At 42.5% G+C, this 19,444-nt stretch overlaps 1 protein-coding gene across 4 annotated transcripts; it reads left to right on the forward strand.

The window, feature by feature from the left end:
* Positions 1-396: 396 nt before the first annotated feature.
* Positions 397-19,279, forward strand: prickle3 (prickle planar cell polarity protein 3). 4 transcript variants are annotated; one of them, XM_020704834.2, is made up of 11 exons: positions 397-608; positions 5,624-5,703; positions 12,948-13,131; positions 13,387-13,500; positions 13,600-13,737; positions 14,036-14,239; positions 14,548-14,734; positions 16,742-17,074; positions 17,165-17,470; positions 17,546-17,947; positions 18,026-19,279. In XM_020704834.2, the coding sequence occupies exons 1-11, from the start codon at positions 567-569 to the stop codon at positions 18,466-18,468; spliced, it is 2,433 nt and encodes an 810-aa protein (XP_020560493.1). In that variant the 5' UTR covers positions 397-566; the 3' UTR covers positions 18,469-19,279. The 4 variants fall into 4 exon arrangements, with proteins under 4 accessions (XP_020560493.1, XP_020560492.1, XP_004070999.1 ...); XM_020704833.2 differs by having other exon boundaries at positions 398-608; positions 5,621-5,703; XM_004070951.4 differs by having other exon boundaries at positions 399-608; positions 5,621-5,703; positions 17,594-17,947.
* The last annotated feature ends 165 nt before the right edge of the window (positions 19,280-19,444 follow it).

Here is a 19,444-nt window from a genome sequence, read left to right on the forward strand (position 1 = left end):
GCAGCTGCTATAAAACTGGTTCCTATGTTCACGTGAAATAACTCCCAAAACACTCTTTATGTCATATTTATTAACTAAAGGAAATGCATTTATGGCGAGATTAGTATTATGGTATTTATATATACATATTTCATTATTATTGTAGAGGAGATAAAGTTAGAAATGATTTGAGTCTGTACATTTTCAAAATAAAAGACAGGAGTTACGTTTTTCGGCTAACATTGCTTGTCATTGAATGTATTGACAAAAAATAATGTTATATATGTTTATTAACATGTATTCCTGTTTGTAGCCCCTCATTTGCCTTTGCCTCATTACAAACAAGAACCCTTTGACATGCTAATTCGTTTATTTTGAAACGTAGACGGAAGTCTTGCTTTTACCACTAAGTCTAGCTTTCATCTTCATGACAAACTCGTTAGCAAAGACGGAGTGAACAGTCCGGGATAGTTAGAGTAAGTAGCGCAGCATGTAGTTGACTGCTGGACTGCTTTCAGAGATTGGAGCTCGGTGTTCGTCTGCGTTGTCTCGTTATCCTCATCGTGAAGAACCTCTCGGTTCACGTCATGTTCCTGCGCGGGTCCAAAAAGCGGCGGTCGAACCGCTCGGTAAGTCCTGGTTTGCTTCTTTTTCTCTGCTTTGTCAACTTTTTCGACATCGATTCTTTTTGCACCAAGTGTAAAGTAGTCCTGCTCGTTTAGGTCCGATCAGTTTTTGAGTTTTAGCCTTTGGTTTTTAAAGTTTTAACTTTAAACTACCCCGAATTCGGGACAGAGAACTGCTCAAACGGAACCGGGTCCCACATAGCTGGATCTGATCTGTGTTGAACAGCATTGGCTGAAAGGGATATGTTAACATGCAGTTTGTTAGAAACTCATGCATTCTTTGTTTCTATAGTCATGTCGGGCGCCCCAGGTGTAGTCGGGGGTGGGGGGGTGGGGGTGGGTAGAGGCTACGTCATGAATTTGTACCTGAGCAGGTTGGGATGGAACCCACACGTGTTTATTCCGTTTTCACGGTCTCGCCACGACGTACAGTTTTTTTCTTCATGGTATTTTAGGGTCGAAACTTTTGTCCCCCCCCCTGTTGAGAATGGACGAGCCCACGAACAGCTGGAAGGTGCTGCAACATCTGGAGGCTCACCTGCAGAAGCTCCTGAATCCCATCCCACCACGCAGAAGTAACACAGTAAAAAGTTACAAAAAAGAAAAAAAATCAAATCACACAAAGCGACCTTTTCATCCAGCAAAAAAAAAGAACTTTTCTAATCAGATTACATCAACCTTTACAAATCTTATTGCATTTTGTGCAACCGCCTCCAGCGCACGTGAGAGGGGAGTCTGCAAAAGAACTGCTGCAGCACAAGGAGGTTACAATGGACCCAAAACTGCAAAAACGTCATCACATTGACTCTCAAAAGGGATCCCAGCAGCTTTATTTATTTCCTGGGAATTTGTCTGGATTTATTACCAGAATGTTTCTTAGTTACATTTATTTTACTTGGAGGCAAAATCAAGATTAAAAATGTCTAAATGTGTAAAACTCGAAATCAATTTTCCATTAAACTATTCCATTATATGCAAATATGCACATAACTAAAACACTCGTATTTGGTTAAATTAGCAAAGAAAACAGTTACATAAGCTGCATCATGTAACAAAGAATGCTCACTCTGCCTAAAGACCCACTGTGAGGATTACCATGTTTTTGCTGTTTTTAAACATGGATTTGTGGCTTTTTTCTAATGTATGAGGACATATAGAAAGAAAATTAAGATTAAAATTGCCTTTCTTAGTATTTCTTTATTCAAGTCAATGTGAATCAGTTGCAGACTAAAAAGGATGCCATTGGCAAAAGCCTGTGGCGGTGACGTAGGTGCTACAGTCTGCGGGCCATAAGCTCCCTGCTCTGCTCCGTTCTGATGATTCCCCTTGTAGACAAGTAGATCCACAAACGTCTTTGTTTTCCTCGTCCGAGCTGGCATATGGATCCAGGCTGTGCGGCTGGATAGCTCCAATATTGCTGCCTATTTTTGTTACACCAGTAATGTTAGGTTGGGGTTATTAAGGGCTGTAAACTAGCGGGAGAGAGTGTAAACAGATGGATGATGGGAAATGAAGTGAGACTAACTCAACAACAGTCACGCCCACAACTCAGAGGCGAATATCTGATTCTCTTTTGCTGCCATGTCCTAGAAAATGACAGGTTTTTAGATTGTGGCTCAAAACAGCATAATCATAATAAAACGACGACTGGGAACGCGTTTACAATAGAACAAAAGATGATCGGAGCGGGTCTTTGGCACATTTATTCACTTCTATAGCAGCTAATGGTGACTTTTCTTTTTTTGCATGCTCCATTTCAGCTTTCTTTTAAGGATTAACAAAGTATTTTTGGATCTGAGTGGAAACAGATGCACTTTGATTATTATAACCATAAACCTCCGCCTTTTTGCTTCATCTTTGATTCTGCAAAACGACATTGCGTTCACCTAAATAACTGTTGGAATTCTAAATGAATGAGCTGAACTCAGCAGATAGAAGCATTATTTCATAAAACTGCGAGGGGGGGGGGGGGGGTGCTGGCTGCCGGTTTGAACCTGACCAATGAAGAAAAAGGTGCATCAATTCAGCTCGGCAACATTGTGAAGCCCCCTTGACCCATGACCATCCCTGTTAAAGTTTAAACCGTCCAGCAGAGCAACTCCGTTGACCTAAACGGCGCGGCGGTTCCTTTCAGCGCCGGGTGGAGGACTGAGCCTGAAATGTGTTGACTCTTTGTTTGTTGTTTACCTCATCTGTTTGCATGAAAGTGCTATGAGACTAAATGTGTAGACCTTATGTTGAAATGATCCAACTATTTTAGTGCGCCGCAAGTGAAATCCAATTTAGCCAGTGCATCTGCAGGCTGATGGAAGATAACAAAGTTGGAAACTTTTCAGTTTGTCCATTAACAGAGTACAGTGTTACTTTGTATAGACAGAACCAAAACAAACCTTGACATTAACCAACTTTATATTCACTTAGTGACAAACAAAGGAGTAGATTTAAAGCGTACGAAGCCCAATTAGGGAGCATGTCTTCTCCAACACATCCTTTGCTTACAGCAGATAAAAGTAAACCTCTTTCTCATGTCTTAAACCTGTTTTAACTGTTCTTTGTAAGCATATTTTTGTGCTTATTTGGTTTTAATTTAATGCAGTCACAGATAAAAGTAAAGTTTTCAGACTTATTCTCATGGATCTGTGTTGTTTTCTTTTTGTCACAGCTTGATGTTTAGCTTTACTCGGCTTTTCTAATCCCTGCCCTTCATTCAATCTCAGCCCGGGCCTCGCTAAATTCGTAATTACTGTCTGTTCTTAAGTTGGGAAGCATTTATTCTGCTGTGTTGACCCTCTTATCTGTCCAGCCAGTGTTGGGAATTAGCTGAAAACACTGGGCTGTATTTAGCTGTGCAGAAAGTAATCAAGTGAAGGGGCAGGAGCACAGTGGGGTGTTAAGAAACAACTCAGGAGGGATAAAGAAAAAAGAGGAAATCTGTGGAAGTTCACAAAGTCTAGCTCTACTTCGATCTGAACTCAATTATAAATAATAATAATAATTATAATTATAATACATTTTATTTATATGGCGCCTGACCAATGAGTCTGTAACCTTATGTTAAAAAATATATTTTTTCATTGAAATCTTAATTCAATGTATAAAATTATTTTTTTTCTATTTTGTTTTGTTCTTCCACATCTTTCAACATCATTTTATTAAAATTTTCTTTTTTATGATATCTGTGAAATGTTTCCAGAAATATCAGAGCTAACAGAATCCGCTGAAGTGTAAATGGCTGATAGTTTTTTTTTTAAATATTATTGTTCACATTTGATGATGTCTCCTCTGTAAATGCGTCAGGATGTTTACCGGCTCGTCTGCGTGGTCGCCGTGTCACGGTGATAGATGAGGAATTTGTTCTTGGTGGAATAAAAGTGAGAGACGCAGTGGGGCATTAATCTTCTGCATGCTTCATTTAACCCGTCTTGTCACTTTTCATACCTGGCTGAGAGGTGACCGTTAAAACAGCATGAAGCAAAGCTGACCTCGAAGCCTGTGACGCACACAAATGGAGCCAGATACAAATAATAATGTAGTATTTGTAATTGTTTTTTGCATACGTGTTATATTTGGTAAAAATATAACATTGAATTTGCAGGTTATGTGACTTTAATCCCACTATAAAGACCTTTTTTGACTATAAAAACATGCTAATATGGAATCTAAATGTACAGATCTGCTACTTTTCAGTCCTCTGGTGTAGAGTTTTAGGCGAGCTCAGTGTTTCCAATCAAACACTTTACTGCAGCTACTGAATGTCCTCATAAAAATGTCTGTTGAACGGGTTTGACGTGAATCCTGATGGTTTTATGGTTAACGTGATTGAGAGAAAGGGAGAGATGAACAGGTGAGTACAGGCACGAGTTTGTTCGTTTGCACGCTAAAGGTAGAGCGGCACAATTCTACGTTATTTGTTTGCAAGTTTGATTTTTGCTGAAAAAATGGTCACAACTTTTCGTCAATGCGTTTTCTATTAAACATCATAGACATGCAGACATCAAAACACTGAACTTAGCCGCCGTCATGGCCTTTTTCTTTTTTTTTCTCAGGTTGTTCACACAGACGACTGCGGTCGTACAGTAGAGCCACCGCGTCTAGGAAAAGAAAGTAGAGACGCAGTGACTGCATGCAGGGGGAAAGGGTGCAGCTCTCATCCTGTGTCTGCTTCCTTCCCCTTATCGCTAAAAAAAAAAGGCACACGCACATTTAGCAGTGCATGAGGAAAAGTGAGATGTTCCCAATTCACTTTTTTATTAAACCCTTTAACTGCCTCCTCAACTAAATGGTTGAGCGCATTTTGAAACGGTTGTTGTCGTTTTACTCACCCAAGTCAATAAGGAGAAGAAAGTAGTTATTGTTTTTGTTTTAGTGGTGTTGTTAAAGACCCAGGCTGATGACGATGGTGTTTGTTCACATGTTTTTGTGGCATTTTTCTCACATTTATAAAGAAAATTATGGTTAACATGGCATTTCTGTTGTGAATCGTGAGCAGACGGGAAAAGAGCTTATTTATGAAGTGGAACATACAATCTGTGGGTTACGGGCTCCCTGCTCCCAGCTTTCAACAAAGGGGAAGGGGGGCCGGGGTTGCTCTGCGCCAACGGTCCCACCCACAACTCAGAGGTGAATTTTCAATGAACTCCTGCCGCTCTGCAGACACTAAGTCCTTAAAAAGCAAAACAGGTTTTTAGATTTTGGCTAAAAATAGTTGCTACTTTACAGTAGAGTAGACTGGTTCCCTGTGAATTAATCTACTTGACTAATATTGTGCTTGATATTTTAGTTACCTAGTAGTGATTTTAATATATTTTAGTTGTCAAACATGGACAACATATTGAAAAAAAGTGATCTGAGTTCTCTGTGAATAAATGAATCTCATGCTGTCTTCTCCTGCTAAAAGGATGGAGGATACGATCTGCACTACCTTTGTTGTAACTCTTGTTTCCTTTACCAAGAGATACAAACGGCGCTCCGGTCAGGAAATGCAGTGAGCTGAAGTGACTCTGTGCTGTTTCCAGCAGGAGGAAGAGGATCCAGACAGAGGCCAGCCCTGCATGCGTTGTGGAGACCAGTGCCCCGGCTTCCGTCTCCACGGATGGAGGTACAGACTACCGCTCCCTTACACTTTGTCCGCTCTGGCCTCTGAACTTTTGCAGGAAGTGTGTGCGATCAGCGAGCGTGATCGTCTTCAGCAGGGCTACGCTTTCTTCTGCTGGTTTGGGAATCTTTTGTACATTTTAGAGGCGACAAGGTTCATGAGCTTTCCACACCAAATAAAAAAAACAGTAACCAGAGCTGTAATGCAAACATCTCTCCGTACACGAGCCCTCCAGCTGCTGCCTAATTTTTTTCTTACAAGACAGATTACCAGGGATTAGGCATCCCAGTTTGTTCAGATAGAAATTATAGAATTGCTAAATGTATAGATTAGTGATGGCTGTTTGTCTCTAGCTTGGCCCTCACTAATGAGATTAGTACAGAGCAAGTTTTAAAGACACTACAGAAGTGTAATTTTTGTCATTTTCATCAGTAATTTATAATAATTCTCACCTAAAATGTATAATTTGAGAGAACTCTTGAGGTTACACAAAGTGCAGCAGCATTCCTTTAGGTACAAATCAGTTGAGCTGCAACCTGCGCACAGGACAACCGTAGATACACATTAATGGCAAACAGGCGTGACGCCCTTGATGATCCAGGACGCCACTATATGCTTCACAGAACAGACCCCCCCGGCTCGCTCTGTGTCTTAAGAGAATTAGTGCAACAAATGAATGGATGCCAGTAAGCCTCTACGACCACAGCAACAGAGGATCCAGTTTGTTTGAGTAAACACGATCCGCATGTGGAGAGGAAGCACAACAGAGCAGCGGGATTACCAGTAATCATCATCTGCCGCATGTGCTGGATGTCAGAGACCTCCCCTCAGCCATTCCACAGCAGTGTTTGTTCAAATCAGACGTCTCTGTGTCAAATCTTAAAGACCCACTCCAATAAAAATTGGGTTTTTTAGTGGTTTAACAAATTGTTGGGGAATTTTTCTGATGACGGAGGACATAGATGAAGAAAATTCATTTCTGAGTATATCTTCATTCAAGTTGATGTGAATCAGGAGCAGACGAAAAAAGTCAATTTAAAAACAGCTGATTTTTGGTGTAGAAAATACATAGGGCGGGTCACAAACTCCCTGCTCTGAACTCTCAGCAACAGGAGGTGTGAGGGTCACTCTGCACCAACAGTGCCACCCACAAAACAGTCTTTCTGTCTAAAAACAGCATCATCATATTCAAAAGACGGCTAAGAACGCTATGAAAATAAATCACAAGATGATTGGACTGAGGTGAACTCAGTTCAGGTAGACCTGTCATAAAAGAACAGTTTTGAGACCCATTTTTGGGTTAATTTGTGATTTTTCAGCTGCTGCAATTCTGATGCGTTTGATCCTAAATCAGTATTGTCCATTACATTTATTTCTCAATACACACTGGTTTTTATATTGATTTCAGTTTTGCACAAAGATAAATAAAAACGTATGTCTTTAAATCAGCTTAATGAACACATTTGAATCTTTACATTGGTTTTTTGTTCAGTGAGTAAATGTAAACTTTTTATTTTTCAATGTTGTTTGTTGGATTCTATTTGTTTCCATGTGTCAGATGAGTGAAAGTCCTTTTTTAGCTTTTTTTTCCTCTCTTTCACTTTATATCTATCTGGTTGGCTCTCATCCTGTCTTACATGAACGAGTTTAGGCTCTGATTGAGTCTGATTTCAGTCAAGTTCTCTAAATGGTCAATGGATAGAACTTCACTCTATCACCCCTTGTCTCCTGCTCTGACGTTTGTGCCTTTTTATAGAGTTCCAAAAAGGCTGTACATCTATAAAACCTGAATATTTGATTTAGTGTTTGCTGTAAAACGCTTGGGATTTAAATCCAAACCTTGGATGGATACCTCATTACTACAGCCATTGATGCTTTAAAGATGGAAAGAACTCAACATCAGAAACCGGAAGGTGCACTTCAAGTAACAAAAAGTCTGTAATTTTATCTCTGTGGGTGATTTTATTTCACATCGTCTTGTATTCAGGTCAAGACAGAAGCATAGAGGCTGGAATGTAATCTAATGCATGCTTGTTGTGCTCTGACTCCAGCCCCTGTGCTCATTGATCTGTTTTTAGTATATTTAATCTGTGTGGGATTAACATAATACTTTTTATTGTTTACAATGGTATTTTTTTCATTTTACTTATTTGATGCAGATTAGATTAGAGTGACCGGATGAGTGGCATGTCTGGTTTAGATATTTATAGTCTCTTGCGATTGATTGACTGAGATTTATGGAGGGTCACTCTCTTTGAGCCTTAGAGCTCTAATTGCGCGCTCTTTAATAACCAATCGCAGCTCCACGGATGGAGAAGATCACCCAAGTGAGCGCTGCCTCCGCTGCAGAAAGTGATCCATCTTCATCCTGGGTTTTTACAGACAGATGTGAACTGGCCTGGGGGGCAGATGGTGCTTCCGCCGCACGGCAGCGAGTGAATTGAGTTACTTGTGACCCACAGGTCCCCCACGATGCCGCAAGAGCGCTCAAAGCCGCCTTTGCTATTAGTCAGGGCAGCATTTAGTCAGTCACTTACTAGTGACAGAGACTTATGGGATGGGAGCCATCTGTGTCCTGGAGTCAGATGAACTCCTTTAATGCAGAAAAGAATCACAGCTTGGCTAAAGTGTAGCTTAAAAACTTTCTTTTAGCCTTACTGTCCTTTTCATTCATGATTTTTTGCTGTCTCTATGAGAAAAGCCAGATCCTTTGCTTGGCCGGACCATCAGAGCAGAACTTAAAGGTGTGAGAGTTGAATAACAGTGAACACCTTCACGCAGTCAGTGGGTGGGATTCCTGCTGCTGTTACAGTCATGCTGCCTGTGTGATGTATGAGACTCTTTGAAAATCCTGCATCTTGATAACACAAACATGTTAAAAAGTGACAACACAAACAGCACAGCTGTGTATTGCTCACCGCCTCAAAATCTGCTTCTCTTTTTCTGTGACTAATAATGACATCAAAGCTGCAATCTGGTCATTGAAGGAACGGCGGTGGCACTCCTGCTGTGTTTTAACTCTCAAACCTTTGGCGTTAATACAAATGCACACAAACTTCTGCAGCTTCTTATTATTTATTTTTTTATTTGGAATAAGTGAGAAACTCCCCTGAGCTGTGAACAGTTGGAGATCTTGCTGGTATTTTTGGGGAGTGTGTCACACTGAGCGAAGGGGTGCCCCCCCTTGTTGTTTGCTTACGTAGAGGAGGGACGGTGGGCGTTTGTGTTCTGCTGGACACTGAAAAAGAGCTGCTTGGACGGAGGAGGTGCCACATGGAGGGGAGTCGGCACTCTCAGACTCCGCTGCTCTCTCTGGTGGGCTGTTGGACGGCAGCGGTGCCGAGATGCAGATCTTTATCAGAGGACCGTGTCAGGATGGGACATCACTCCAACCATGGCGTGATCCGTGCCTTCGGTAATTGAGAAACCTTTTATTTTTACTGTTTGCCAGTATTAGAGGGGCTAAAAAGTGAAGCGGCCTTTAATTTGGTAGGTTAGGGTTGTTTTCTACTGTTAAAATGTTTTTTTTTTACATTTATTGATGGCATTTGAGGATCGCCTTTTAAAAATATTTTTTATTTAGTGGTAAAAATATTCATGATTTATGAGTTTGGGCGTGTTTATGTAGCTTGCAGGCGTATGTAGATTTAGGATCAAATAAATATTTTTCTTCATTTGATCCTTCTGATTGAAGTCATCAGTCCTGTCTTTGCTCAGTCATCTTGTCTTATTTTATGTTTGTCCTTTTCAAATTTCAGCCAAATGTGTCCTAAAACATCTGTGTTTTTAGCTGTAATTGAAGTACAAATAAAAATTAAAGATTTGTCACATTCTGTAAGTAACAATTGAAAGAAAAAGTCAAAAAGTTTAACCTTAACACAAACTTTTCTTCAGACCCACTCTGATTAAAAATTTTGTTTTTTTGTGTTTTTAACATGTTTTTTTGGAGGTATTTTTCTGTTGATGGAGGACATTTGTGACATTGAAATACACCCCAAGCTTCCTACTCCGAGCTCTCAGCGGCGGGGAGGGAAAGGAAGGGGGGGGGGGGGGGCTGGTCCGTGTCGACAGCCCCGCCCAGATTTACGGCTGCTCTGCAGAAACTATGTCCTAGAAAATGACAGTTTCTTTGATTTAGGCTAAAACAGTATAATCAAAATAAAAGACCATTGGGAATGCTTTTAAAATAGATCAAACGATTGTCTGAGTGGGACTTTAAGACGATTTCGGTTTTCAAAGTTGAAGAAGTTTTTTTTTCTGGCCTCACAAACTCACATCAGCAGCAAGTGAAATCACTGCACATTCATCAAATCTGCCTTTATTGTCTGTTGGTGCAGGAAGTTCAAGCATTTAAATGGTCTGATGTGTCCACTCATAAGACCAGACCAATGTAAGACTCTTTCGGGGAACCCCTCCCCCGTGGTTCCAGATTGGACCTTTTCCTGGCTCCCGTAGGTCCCATGTGAGAGTTGGCGGTTGGAGGGGGCTGCTGGCAGCGTGGCTGAGTCAGCCTGTCCGTCATCTTTCCCATCATGCCACAGCTGTGCCTTCCTGCTCACGTTTGAAGATTTAAAGGGAAGCGCAGAGGCGGCCAGCTCGGTTTAGATTTGTTCCAACACGACTCCAACAGGACCAAAACAGACTTGCTATGTTGCTGGTGTTTTACCTGCTCGGCAGCTGTGAACACTGGGAAACTGAGGCCGGCCTGTGCAGAGATGCTGGAATCTCATAATAGCATCTTTTGTCTCTGTTTTGTCAACTCCTTAATGATTAACTCCTGGTGAGTGAGGAGCACGGCCACGCGGATGTGCTGCCGCTGTGTCGTGGTCACTTTAAGGCCTGCCCACTTTTCCTGCAGTTTCTGGTCTCTTTGCGCCGTTAACCAGCAGAAGCTTTTTTTTTTTTGCTGTATGGGGGTTGGGAGCTGCAATAAAGCAGCTTTGTGCCTTATGAACTTGAGCCACAAGTACCAGCTGGCAAGCAGTTATGCAACCAAAACAGAGACATACACAGAAAGCGCACGCCGCATATGGACGTGTTGTCACACCTCCTCAACTATGTGACACAAACACTTGACTTTGAGCCCGGAGCATTTTGTTCCGACTCCACCTGTCCCACAACACAGTCACGCCCCACTCCAGATTGAATGTGATGCAGAGTCGGAGGGCAGGATGGTTGTAATTCGAGGAGATTATTACTCCCAATCTTCACCTCTCTCTCTTAACTGTCCTGAATTGACAGCGAGGCTTATGTCAGTGACCTCATTTCCTGTGTGTTTGGGTGAGACGTGCTGGTCCTGCTGCAGATCCTGTTAGATGTTGATGGAAAGAGAGTCTGACTGAGAGTGCTGGACTGGATCTGCCTCCAAAAGAAGATGCACACCACTGCAGAAAAGTCATCAGCACAAAAAAAAAAAATCACAATAAAGGAGTATAGTTTTACAGAACTGCTAAATTACAACTGAAACTTAAACAGAATAACGGAAAGTACGGTACACCCAAACGTCCTCAGAGTTTCTACTCAACTCTCCAGGTTAGTTTAAAGGAAACAGCCTGCTTCATGGTGAAAGGGGAACTAAAGGACATTTCTTTTTTTTTGTTTTGTTTGTTTGTTACTTTAGACACTGAATTTTGGAACTGTGGGTACCAGAGCAAAAATACTAAATACATATTATTGTAATTTTACAATTTGATTCAATTTTTGATTCCAAACGAATTTATTTTTGAAATTTTTATCAAATTAGATTAGCCTATTTAAAGGAGGAAATGCAATGAGCCTGAATTTTAGCCAAAAGTTAAATTTCCATCAGTAGTCCTGAGGTGTTGTTGTTATAAAGCAATAATAAGAATATATAAATGTGACGGCACAGACATTCACAGAGAACGGAGACATGAGATAAAGACTAAACACAAGACGCTGACACAATACAAGCTTAACGCCTATAGATGTACATATAGTTAAGAGCAATACTGTAGATGCATCAGATTTCACATTTCCATCCCAAACCATTTTTTTTGGTTAAAAGAACCGTTGTCACACAACTTTACTCCTTAAAGACGCACTCTGATAAATGTAGGTTTTTGGTGGTTTTAACGTGTAATTATGGGATTTTTCTGATGCTGGAGCATAAGTATGATAAAAATGTAACTTGTACTTTCTGAGCATTTTTTTATTTAAATTGTTGGGAATCAGGAGAAGATTTTAAAAAGTATATTTGTGACGTGGAAAATACACTGAGTGGGGCCAAAAGCTTCCTGCTCCGAGCTCAGAGCAACGGAGAGGGAAAAGGGGGCGGGGTTGCTCCATGCTAACAGTCCCGCCCACAAGTCAGAGATGAATTTCTAACAAACTCCTGCCACTCTGCAGAAACTATGTCCTAGAAAACGAGACAGATTTTTTTATTTTAGCTAAAAACGACAATATTATAATTGAAAGACCACTCAGAACGCTTTGAAAATAATTTTAAAGATGATTGGATTTTCATAAAACTGTGGAATTATTACATCAGAAGAGTGTAAGAATGCATTTGTTTTCTCTAAACAAAGGATAAACCTTTAAAAAGACCATGAACTTTATATTTTATAAGCCAATCGGGCATTTTCCAACTAAATATCCATTTATGTCGTTTGTTACCCGCCCTAGTGGGTGCTGTGTTTGATTCCCGTGAAGTTCACTGCTCCCTCGCCTTAGGAAGGGCAGAAATGCCAAGAGGTCGACTGAAACTGTTGGTGCGGCTTCAGCTTGTTGCAAGTCAGCTAATCATCTCAAAACTTTCTTTTCACCACAAAAAGAGGTCGCCCACGTTTTAGTTTGCTTCAAACTGTAGTGAGACTCAAGTTGCGTAAGCAGGAGGTCATGTTTGTTCCTGTGACATAACGTCTCCAGCACGCCGCGTCCTTAAGTTTTACGAGTAAAGCATACGGGCGGTACGTAAGAGTCTTTTTACTGCTTTCCTGATTTGTTCTGTTTGTATTTTTAAAAAAAATCTCATCTTCGAGAGCTCCTGATTTTGTTCTGTATCAATGAAAAAATAGAATCCGCGAAACAGAAAGGTTTAAAAACAATTCTAAAGGTTTTCTAAAGGCAGCATGTGGAACACCTGAAGCCAAAGCTTTCCATTTATCCTCTGTGTGGCTGAAGCACCTGGAGAAAAGCCTTCTGCGACATTAAACTAAGTTTGACATTCCATCTGCGTCGGCTTGTGCCGTAAATCAGTCCCAAACCCGAACTTGTGTCTCCCCCCACAGGAAGATCTGTGTGCACTGCAAGTGCGTGCGGGAGGAGCACGCGGTGCGCTCGGTGCCCGGGCAGCTGGAGAAGATCATGAACAAGCTGGTGTCAGACTTCCAGAGGCACTCCATCTCCGACGACGACTCGGGATGCGCCTCCGAGGAGTACGCCTGGGTCCCACCTGGACTCAAGCCCGAACAGGTCAGACGAGCGCCCCCAGAACAGCCCCCAGACTCAGGACATAAATTCATGCAGCACAAATACAGAATACACTTCTTTGGGGTTTTTTTCTGTGAGCATGTTGGTACACAGACTCAACAGTTTGATGAATGGCAGCTCAGCGGAAAAGCATTCATTTCTGTCAGCAGTTGAATGAATTGCTCTGTAATTGGATAAATTGCTCTCTGTAGTCTCTCATTTCTGTCTGTATTTAAGCGGAACTGTCTTTTCTCACAGGTATACCAGTATTTTAGCTGCCTACCAGAGGACAGGGTGCCTTATGTCAACAGCCCAGGAGAGAGATACCGAATCAAGCAGCTGCTGCACCAGCTCCCGGCCCACGACAGTGAGGTGCGTCTCTGACCACGCCTCAGACTGGCACCAGCCACCGCCATCGTGACAGATAAAAGTCCCCGTCCGCTAACGCGAACGCGCTTGTGCTTCCCGCAGCCGCAGTACTGCAACTCTTTGGATGAGGATGAGAAAAAGGAGCTGCGTCTGTTCAGTCAACAGAGGAAACGAGAAAACCTGGGCAGAGGCGCCGTCAGGCTGTTCCCCGTGACCATGGCTGGAGCCATCTGCCAGCAGGTGCAGAGGGGTTTCTATTTTATATTCAGAAAACGTAGCAGACGACATCGTGAAGCTGCTCTCATCCGGTCACGAGTCAAAAAGCTTCCTAAAAGAGTCACAGAAGTGCAGAAATGCTCCACGTAAGCACAGGTATAGCTCAGGGGGTGCAGCACTAACATTTCATGATCACAGGGCTGCATATACACATTACAGTGTAGACTAGAATACTGCACTTTTCCTAAAGGTTGCACTACCTAATTTCCTTCCTTCTGTCATTCATCTCCACCCAACCCATCATTTTATTTATTTTTTCCAGTGCGGCAGACAGATCTGCGGGGGAGATATCGCTGTGTTTGCCAGTCGGGCTGGTCAGGGCAGCTGCTGGCACCCCCAGTGCTTCCAGTGCTCGTCCTGCAGCGAGCTGCTGGTGGACCTGATCTACTTCTACCAGGACGGACAGATCTACTGCGGCCGCCACCACGCCGAGAGGCTGAAGCCTCGCTGCCAAGCCTGCGATGAGGTGATTCTGCTAGAAATCCATGTGCTCGTTTCACCTCAGCAACAGCAGGGTTCAGAAAGCTTTACTGAAGTCAGAAGGCAGAGAATCGGGTCCACACGACTCACAAGTCCAAAGAGAGATTTTTATTTTACTTCACGTTCCATAAACTATGTATAGATTTTTCTTTAGTCTCAGTGCTCTAGTGCTCTGTCTGTCCCTTAGCGTGCATGAGTCAGCATCCTCATTTTCTCTTGTATTCACTCCAGTTGCTGGTATTCAGTGGGTCATGTTTCAGTGTCTGTGTTTCCCCTCTTTGCTCCGCCTTACAGATCATTCTGGCAGATGAATGCACAGAGGCAGAGGGACGGTACTGGCACATGAAGCACTTCTGCTGCTTCGACTGTGAGGCTGCGCTGGGCGGTCAGCGCTACATCATGAGGGAGTGTCGACCGTACTGCTGCTCCTGCTACCAGTCCCTGTATGCTGAGTCGTGTGACACCTGCGGGGAACACATAGGTACTGAGACACCTGCAGAGAAGACGTTTGAAAGACCCACTCAGAGCATCTTTTGATCTGTTCGATAGTAGGGTTCCCAGTGGACTCATGAAGTTTTTCGGCCAAAATCAAAAAAACCTGTGTAGTTTTCTAGGACGTAGTTTCTGCAGAGCAGCAGGAGTTCATTAGAAATTCCCCTCCAAGTCATTGATGCAGAGCAACCCCGCCCCTCTTCTCGTCCCCAATGCTGAGAGCTTGGAGCAGGGAGCTTGTGGTCCACCCAGCGTATTTTTTTCGTCACTGATATGCTATTTTTTGGACGTCCTTTTTTTCGTCTGTGACTGATTCACAATGATTTCAGCAAAGAAATATTCAGAACTGCAATTTTAAACTGAATTTTCTTTATGTATGACCTCCATCATCAGGAAAATGCCACAAGACCATGTTAAAAACACCAGAAACCATTTTTTCCTCTGAGTGGGTCTTCAATGGGTTGTTTTCCTGGCTTTTCCAAAATTCTTTACTTTTTGTGTGTTCAAAATGCTGCAATCATGCATACACGGTGTGTGTGTGTTTCCTGGTCATCTGTGGGGGGCATGCGGGGCGGTGGTCCGGGGAACCGAGCCAGCAGAGACAGTTTAGCACAGCTGTGATTTGTTGATAACAAAGCTTTCCGTCTCTACCAGCAGCAGCGCCCTGCAGCAGCAAGAACAACGCTGCCAACACACAGCGTCTAAATGTCTGCAAGTCTTGTGAAAACAAGAAGACATGATCATTTCATACACTGTGTGTGTGTGTGTGTGTGTGCGTGTGTTTGGATGTGTGGAAGCCTACTGATTCTCCAAGGTGTGATCTTTTTTTTCAGTTCCAGCCTTAGCGCCGTCTAACAATAATCTCAACTAAATGACTTATAACATCAATCTTTTCTCTGTTGCATATCACTGATTGGAAAGATTTTTTCCAAATTTCCTAGATTTGATTGATTTCCATCAAATGTTAGCACCTAACCAAAAAAATAAAACGCTAAAATGCTATATTAAATGAGAATGTAATAGACCCGGTCCGGAACGATGCCCGGATCCAAAAAATCCAATCCAGTATTTTAAACGCAAAGTTAGTGACATGCACCAGTATTAAATAGCTACCAAAAGGCCTCCACCAACACAGCTTTTCCAAAAGTTTGACTCAGTTTAGGAGAAATGCTGACTATAAAGGACACAAAGACTCATCTCACATTTGACAAAAAACCTCCTGACATTCCTCCCTGTTTCTATTAATCTCTAGTAGATTGTTGACACAGAGACTGAACATTTTTAAGATGAATTTCACATTTTATCTGACGCTAACTAAACACTAAAATAGCTTTTTATGGAAGAAAAAAAAAAGGCCATGCCAAGTCAACTTGCCTTCTACCAACTTGGTGGTGGTAGTATGATGGTCTGGGGCCCTTTTGCTGCTTCATGTTCTGTAGTTAGGCCGGAGCTCTACCATAAAATCTGAAATTGAAATAGATGACCTTAAGGTCAAGCAGCAGGACAGTGAAGTGAAACATTCAGTTAGGAACAATTAGACCAAAAAACGAAAAGTTTGTGCAGGGCCTTTGTCAAAGACTGAACTATAATTGTATTAAGAGGCTTTAGCGTGATATTAAATGAGCCAGTCAAGCTTAAATCCAATGTGTTTGAATCAAACCAAATCTTCAGAGAAAAGTAGGCATTTTTATTCCAAAAGCTGAATAGCAGCCGACCAACGACGTCTCACCCAGTCATTCAGTTTAGAGGCCTTTTTTTCCTTCAAATAATTTAAACAAAAATCCTAAACCAGAAAATACTTTCATTTACTTTTATTTCTTATAGACTTCTACTGTAATTCGATTTTATTTTTATAAATATTTAAAGTGAAATGATCGATTTGAAAGGAAGAAAGTGAATCACTTTTAATACTACATATGTAAAAATGTTTTTATCTATTGTCGTATTGTCATACTTTATCACATTCATGAGTATTCACAGATGAACTTCTTCTCAGGTATCGATCAGGGTCAGATGACCTATGAGGGCCAGCACTGGCACGCGGTGGAGGCATGTTTCTGCTGCGCCCGTTGTCGGTTGCCTCTCCTGGGTCGGCCTTTCCTTCCACGGAAGGGACTCATCTTCTGCTCCAGATCTTGCTCGCTTGGTGATGACCCCAACAACTCGGACTCCTGTGACTCGGCTCTTCAGAGCAGATCGCCTCCTCACAACAGACGGTGGGCAGGACACCATAAATTACAGTGTGGTTCTCCACTACAGCCGCTAGAGGGCGCCAGACCCTCTTTAACACCCACAAACGACTCCATTCAGTTTACAGAGGAAAACAGAGGTGAGTGTCAGAGTTTGAACATAATACTGTAAAACATTGTGTGCACTGCAATGACTTCACATGTCTTTTTATCGAATTGACTTCTTTCAGGTGTTCATTGCACTGCTCCAGTTTTGAATGGAGTTCCTTCATCCAGTGGTCGTCTTCATCCCAGAGGCTCCTACTCACCTCTGCCCCACATTCATCTAGGGAATGGCTTGGGACCGTCCTGGCCCAGTGACATCCCTCAGTACAGTTTACCTCCCAGAGAGGTGGCGGTCCGACCTGCAGGCAACGGTCTGGAGCTTCAGGGAGTTCTGAAGGACAGCACAGCTCTGAATGGTTGTAATTTAAGAGGAACCTTGACGGATAAAGAGTGCAGAAACTGGGTGGAAAAGACTAATCAAGCCATGCAAGGTAGTGTAATTATTTAAAAAGAAAAAATTTTTCAAGGTCTTTTTTAACTGGAGTTTTCTAACTGTTCTTTCTTAGCATCTCCTCCTCATAAACACTTCCTTGTTAACCCTCTCATTTCATTAGATTCTCCTCCCCTTTCATCAAGAAACAGCCCCACCCTCCCACCTCCCTTGCCCATTAAGTCTCGTGACTTGATATCACGAGATTCGCCTCCTCCGACCCTTTCCCAGCCCGAAGATCGACCTCACGAGTCCCCGCCCCCGCTGGCTTGCAGCGGCACAGCCAGAGTCAGCTTCAGAGAACCAATTAGCAGCAGCTACTCCGTGGAAGAGGACGGCGATGAAGATGAGAATGCAGACGTACTTCTGCAAGAGGGCCAGGAGAGGCAGCAGGAAGAAGAGGAAGAGGAGGAGGAAGGAGGTTTTGGGAGCAGGCTGCATCTGCAGAAAGGAATCCCCCCAAAGATGGACCTGCTGGGTAAAATAAGGCCTTCTGTGATTTAAGTAAGGTTACAAAAGGCCCAGTTTGACTTTTTCAAACCTTTTCTTTCCAAAGATGGTTCTTCATACCAGCAACGGAATCTGAGGCGCGGAGCGAACCGCTGTCGCATTCCTTCAGATTCTGCTCTCCGCCCAGGGTCAGACAGGCGCTCCCGAAGCTCGCGGCGTGAGCGGCCCCGGCTGGACGCCCTGGACTGGAAAGGCGAAACCGAAAGAGACGGCCGGGGACCCTCCAGCACTCCGTCCCTGACCCTCCAGCTGGGACAGTTCAAACATGAGGACTCTTGCTCCACTTGCTCCTCGTCCTCTGAGGAAGAGGAAGAGGGCTTCTTCCTCGGACAGCGCATTCCTCTGCCGCCACAGCTTCAAAAGCAGCAGGCTGAGGAGAGCCACAGCAGAGAGTCACAGGAGAAGGACTGGGGGCTGAGAGGAAGCATAAGAAGAAGAGCTCTCAGCCAGAGTGCAAAAGAAAAAGAGAAAAATTGTTCTGTGTCCTAATCACTCTTTGTAAACATCAAAACACTTTGGGGTTTATTTCAGCTAGAGTAAGAACAGTGGATGTTTTTATTCTAGTGTGGATCTAGGTCTGATGTTAGCTCAGGTATGAAAGCTTACCTTCCAAAGGTGAGCCACACCCATCATTTCAGACACACAAAGGGAAGTAACACAACAACCTTGTATTACTTTGAAGAATTACAAAGCAGAAAACTTCTAGCAGTCATGAATGTGGAGTGATTGTTGTGACTTGTCCTCCAGTTGCTTTGAACTGGCTGCTGAGAACATGTTCTTGACTCAGATACCACAATTACTCACCTACGGAAACATGCAGCGGCACTTTGGACACTGGGCCAGTTTTACAATCATCATGGATCTGTCCACGATCTTGTTTGAACAAACTAAGCATACAGAAACTTGTAAACACACAGCTAACATGTATGAATATGTTTTTAAATGACAACTCAACTTGGATCCAACCACACACTAATCTCAGACTTCCCACAAAAAGCTGCAACCATGATTGTGTTAGAATAAATTGGCCATTGGTATGTATTTTCAGTGTGTTGTACTTTCTAAATAAAAAGAAAAATCCATTTACCAAGAAGAAGCTGAAAACCCAACATGTGAACTCCAGACAGGAAGGTCCCAGCCGGGGTTCAATCCAGGGCTCCTCACTGTGAGACCAGAGTGCCAACCACTGCACCACCGTGTTCTTGTAGCTTTTATATTTAGCATATGTTCTAAAATAGGATTCAAACTTCAGATGGAATACATTAAAACGAGGTTGTGAATTGAAGCATTTACAATTGAATGTTGGATTTGATTTCTTTCATTGGAATTTTTTTTCATACTTTATTGAATATAAACACATTTACATAACATGTTGACAATTGCACCAAAAACAACAATAACCACTATTTTGTTACACAAAATAATTACAGCAAAGGACATGTGAATAAGAAATTATTCATTAAGA

This window comes from Oryzias latipes, chromosome 7 (assembly GCF_002234675.1).
Source record: "Oryzias latipes chromosome 7, ASM223467v1".
Classification (NCBI taxonomy): Eukaryota; Metazoa; Chordata; class Actinopteri; order Beloniformes; family Adrianichthyidae; genus Oryzias; species Oryzias latipes.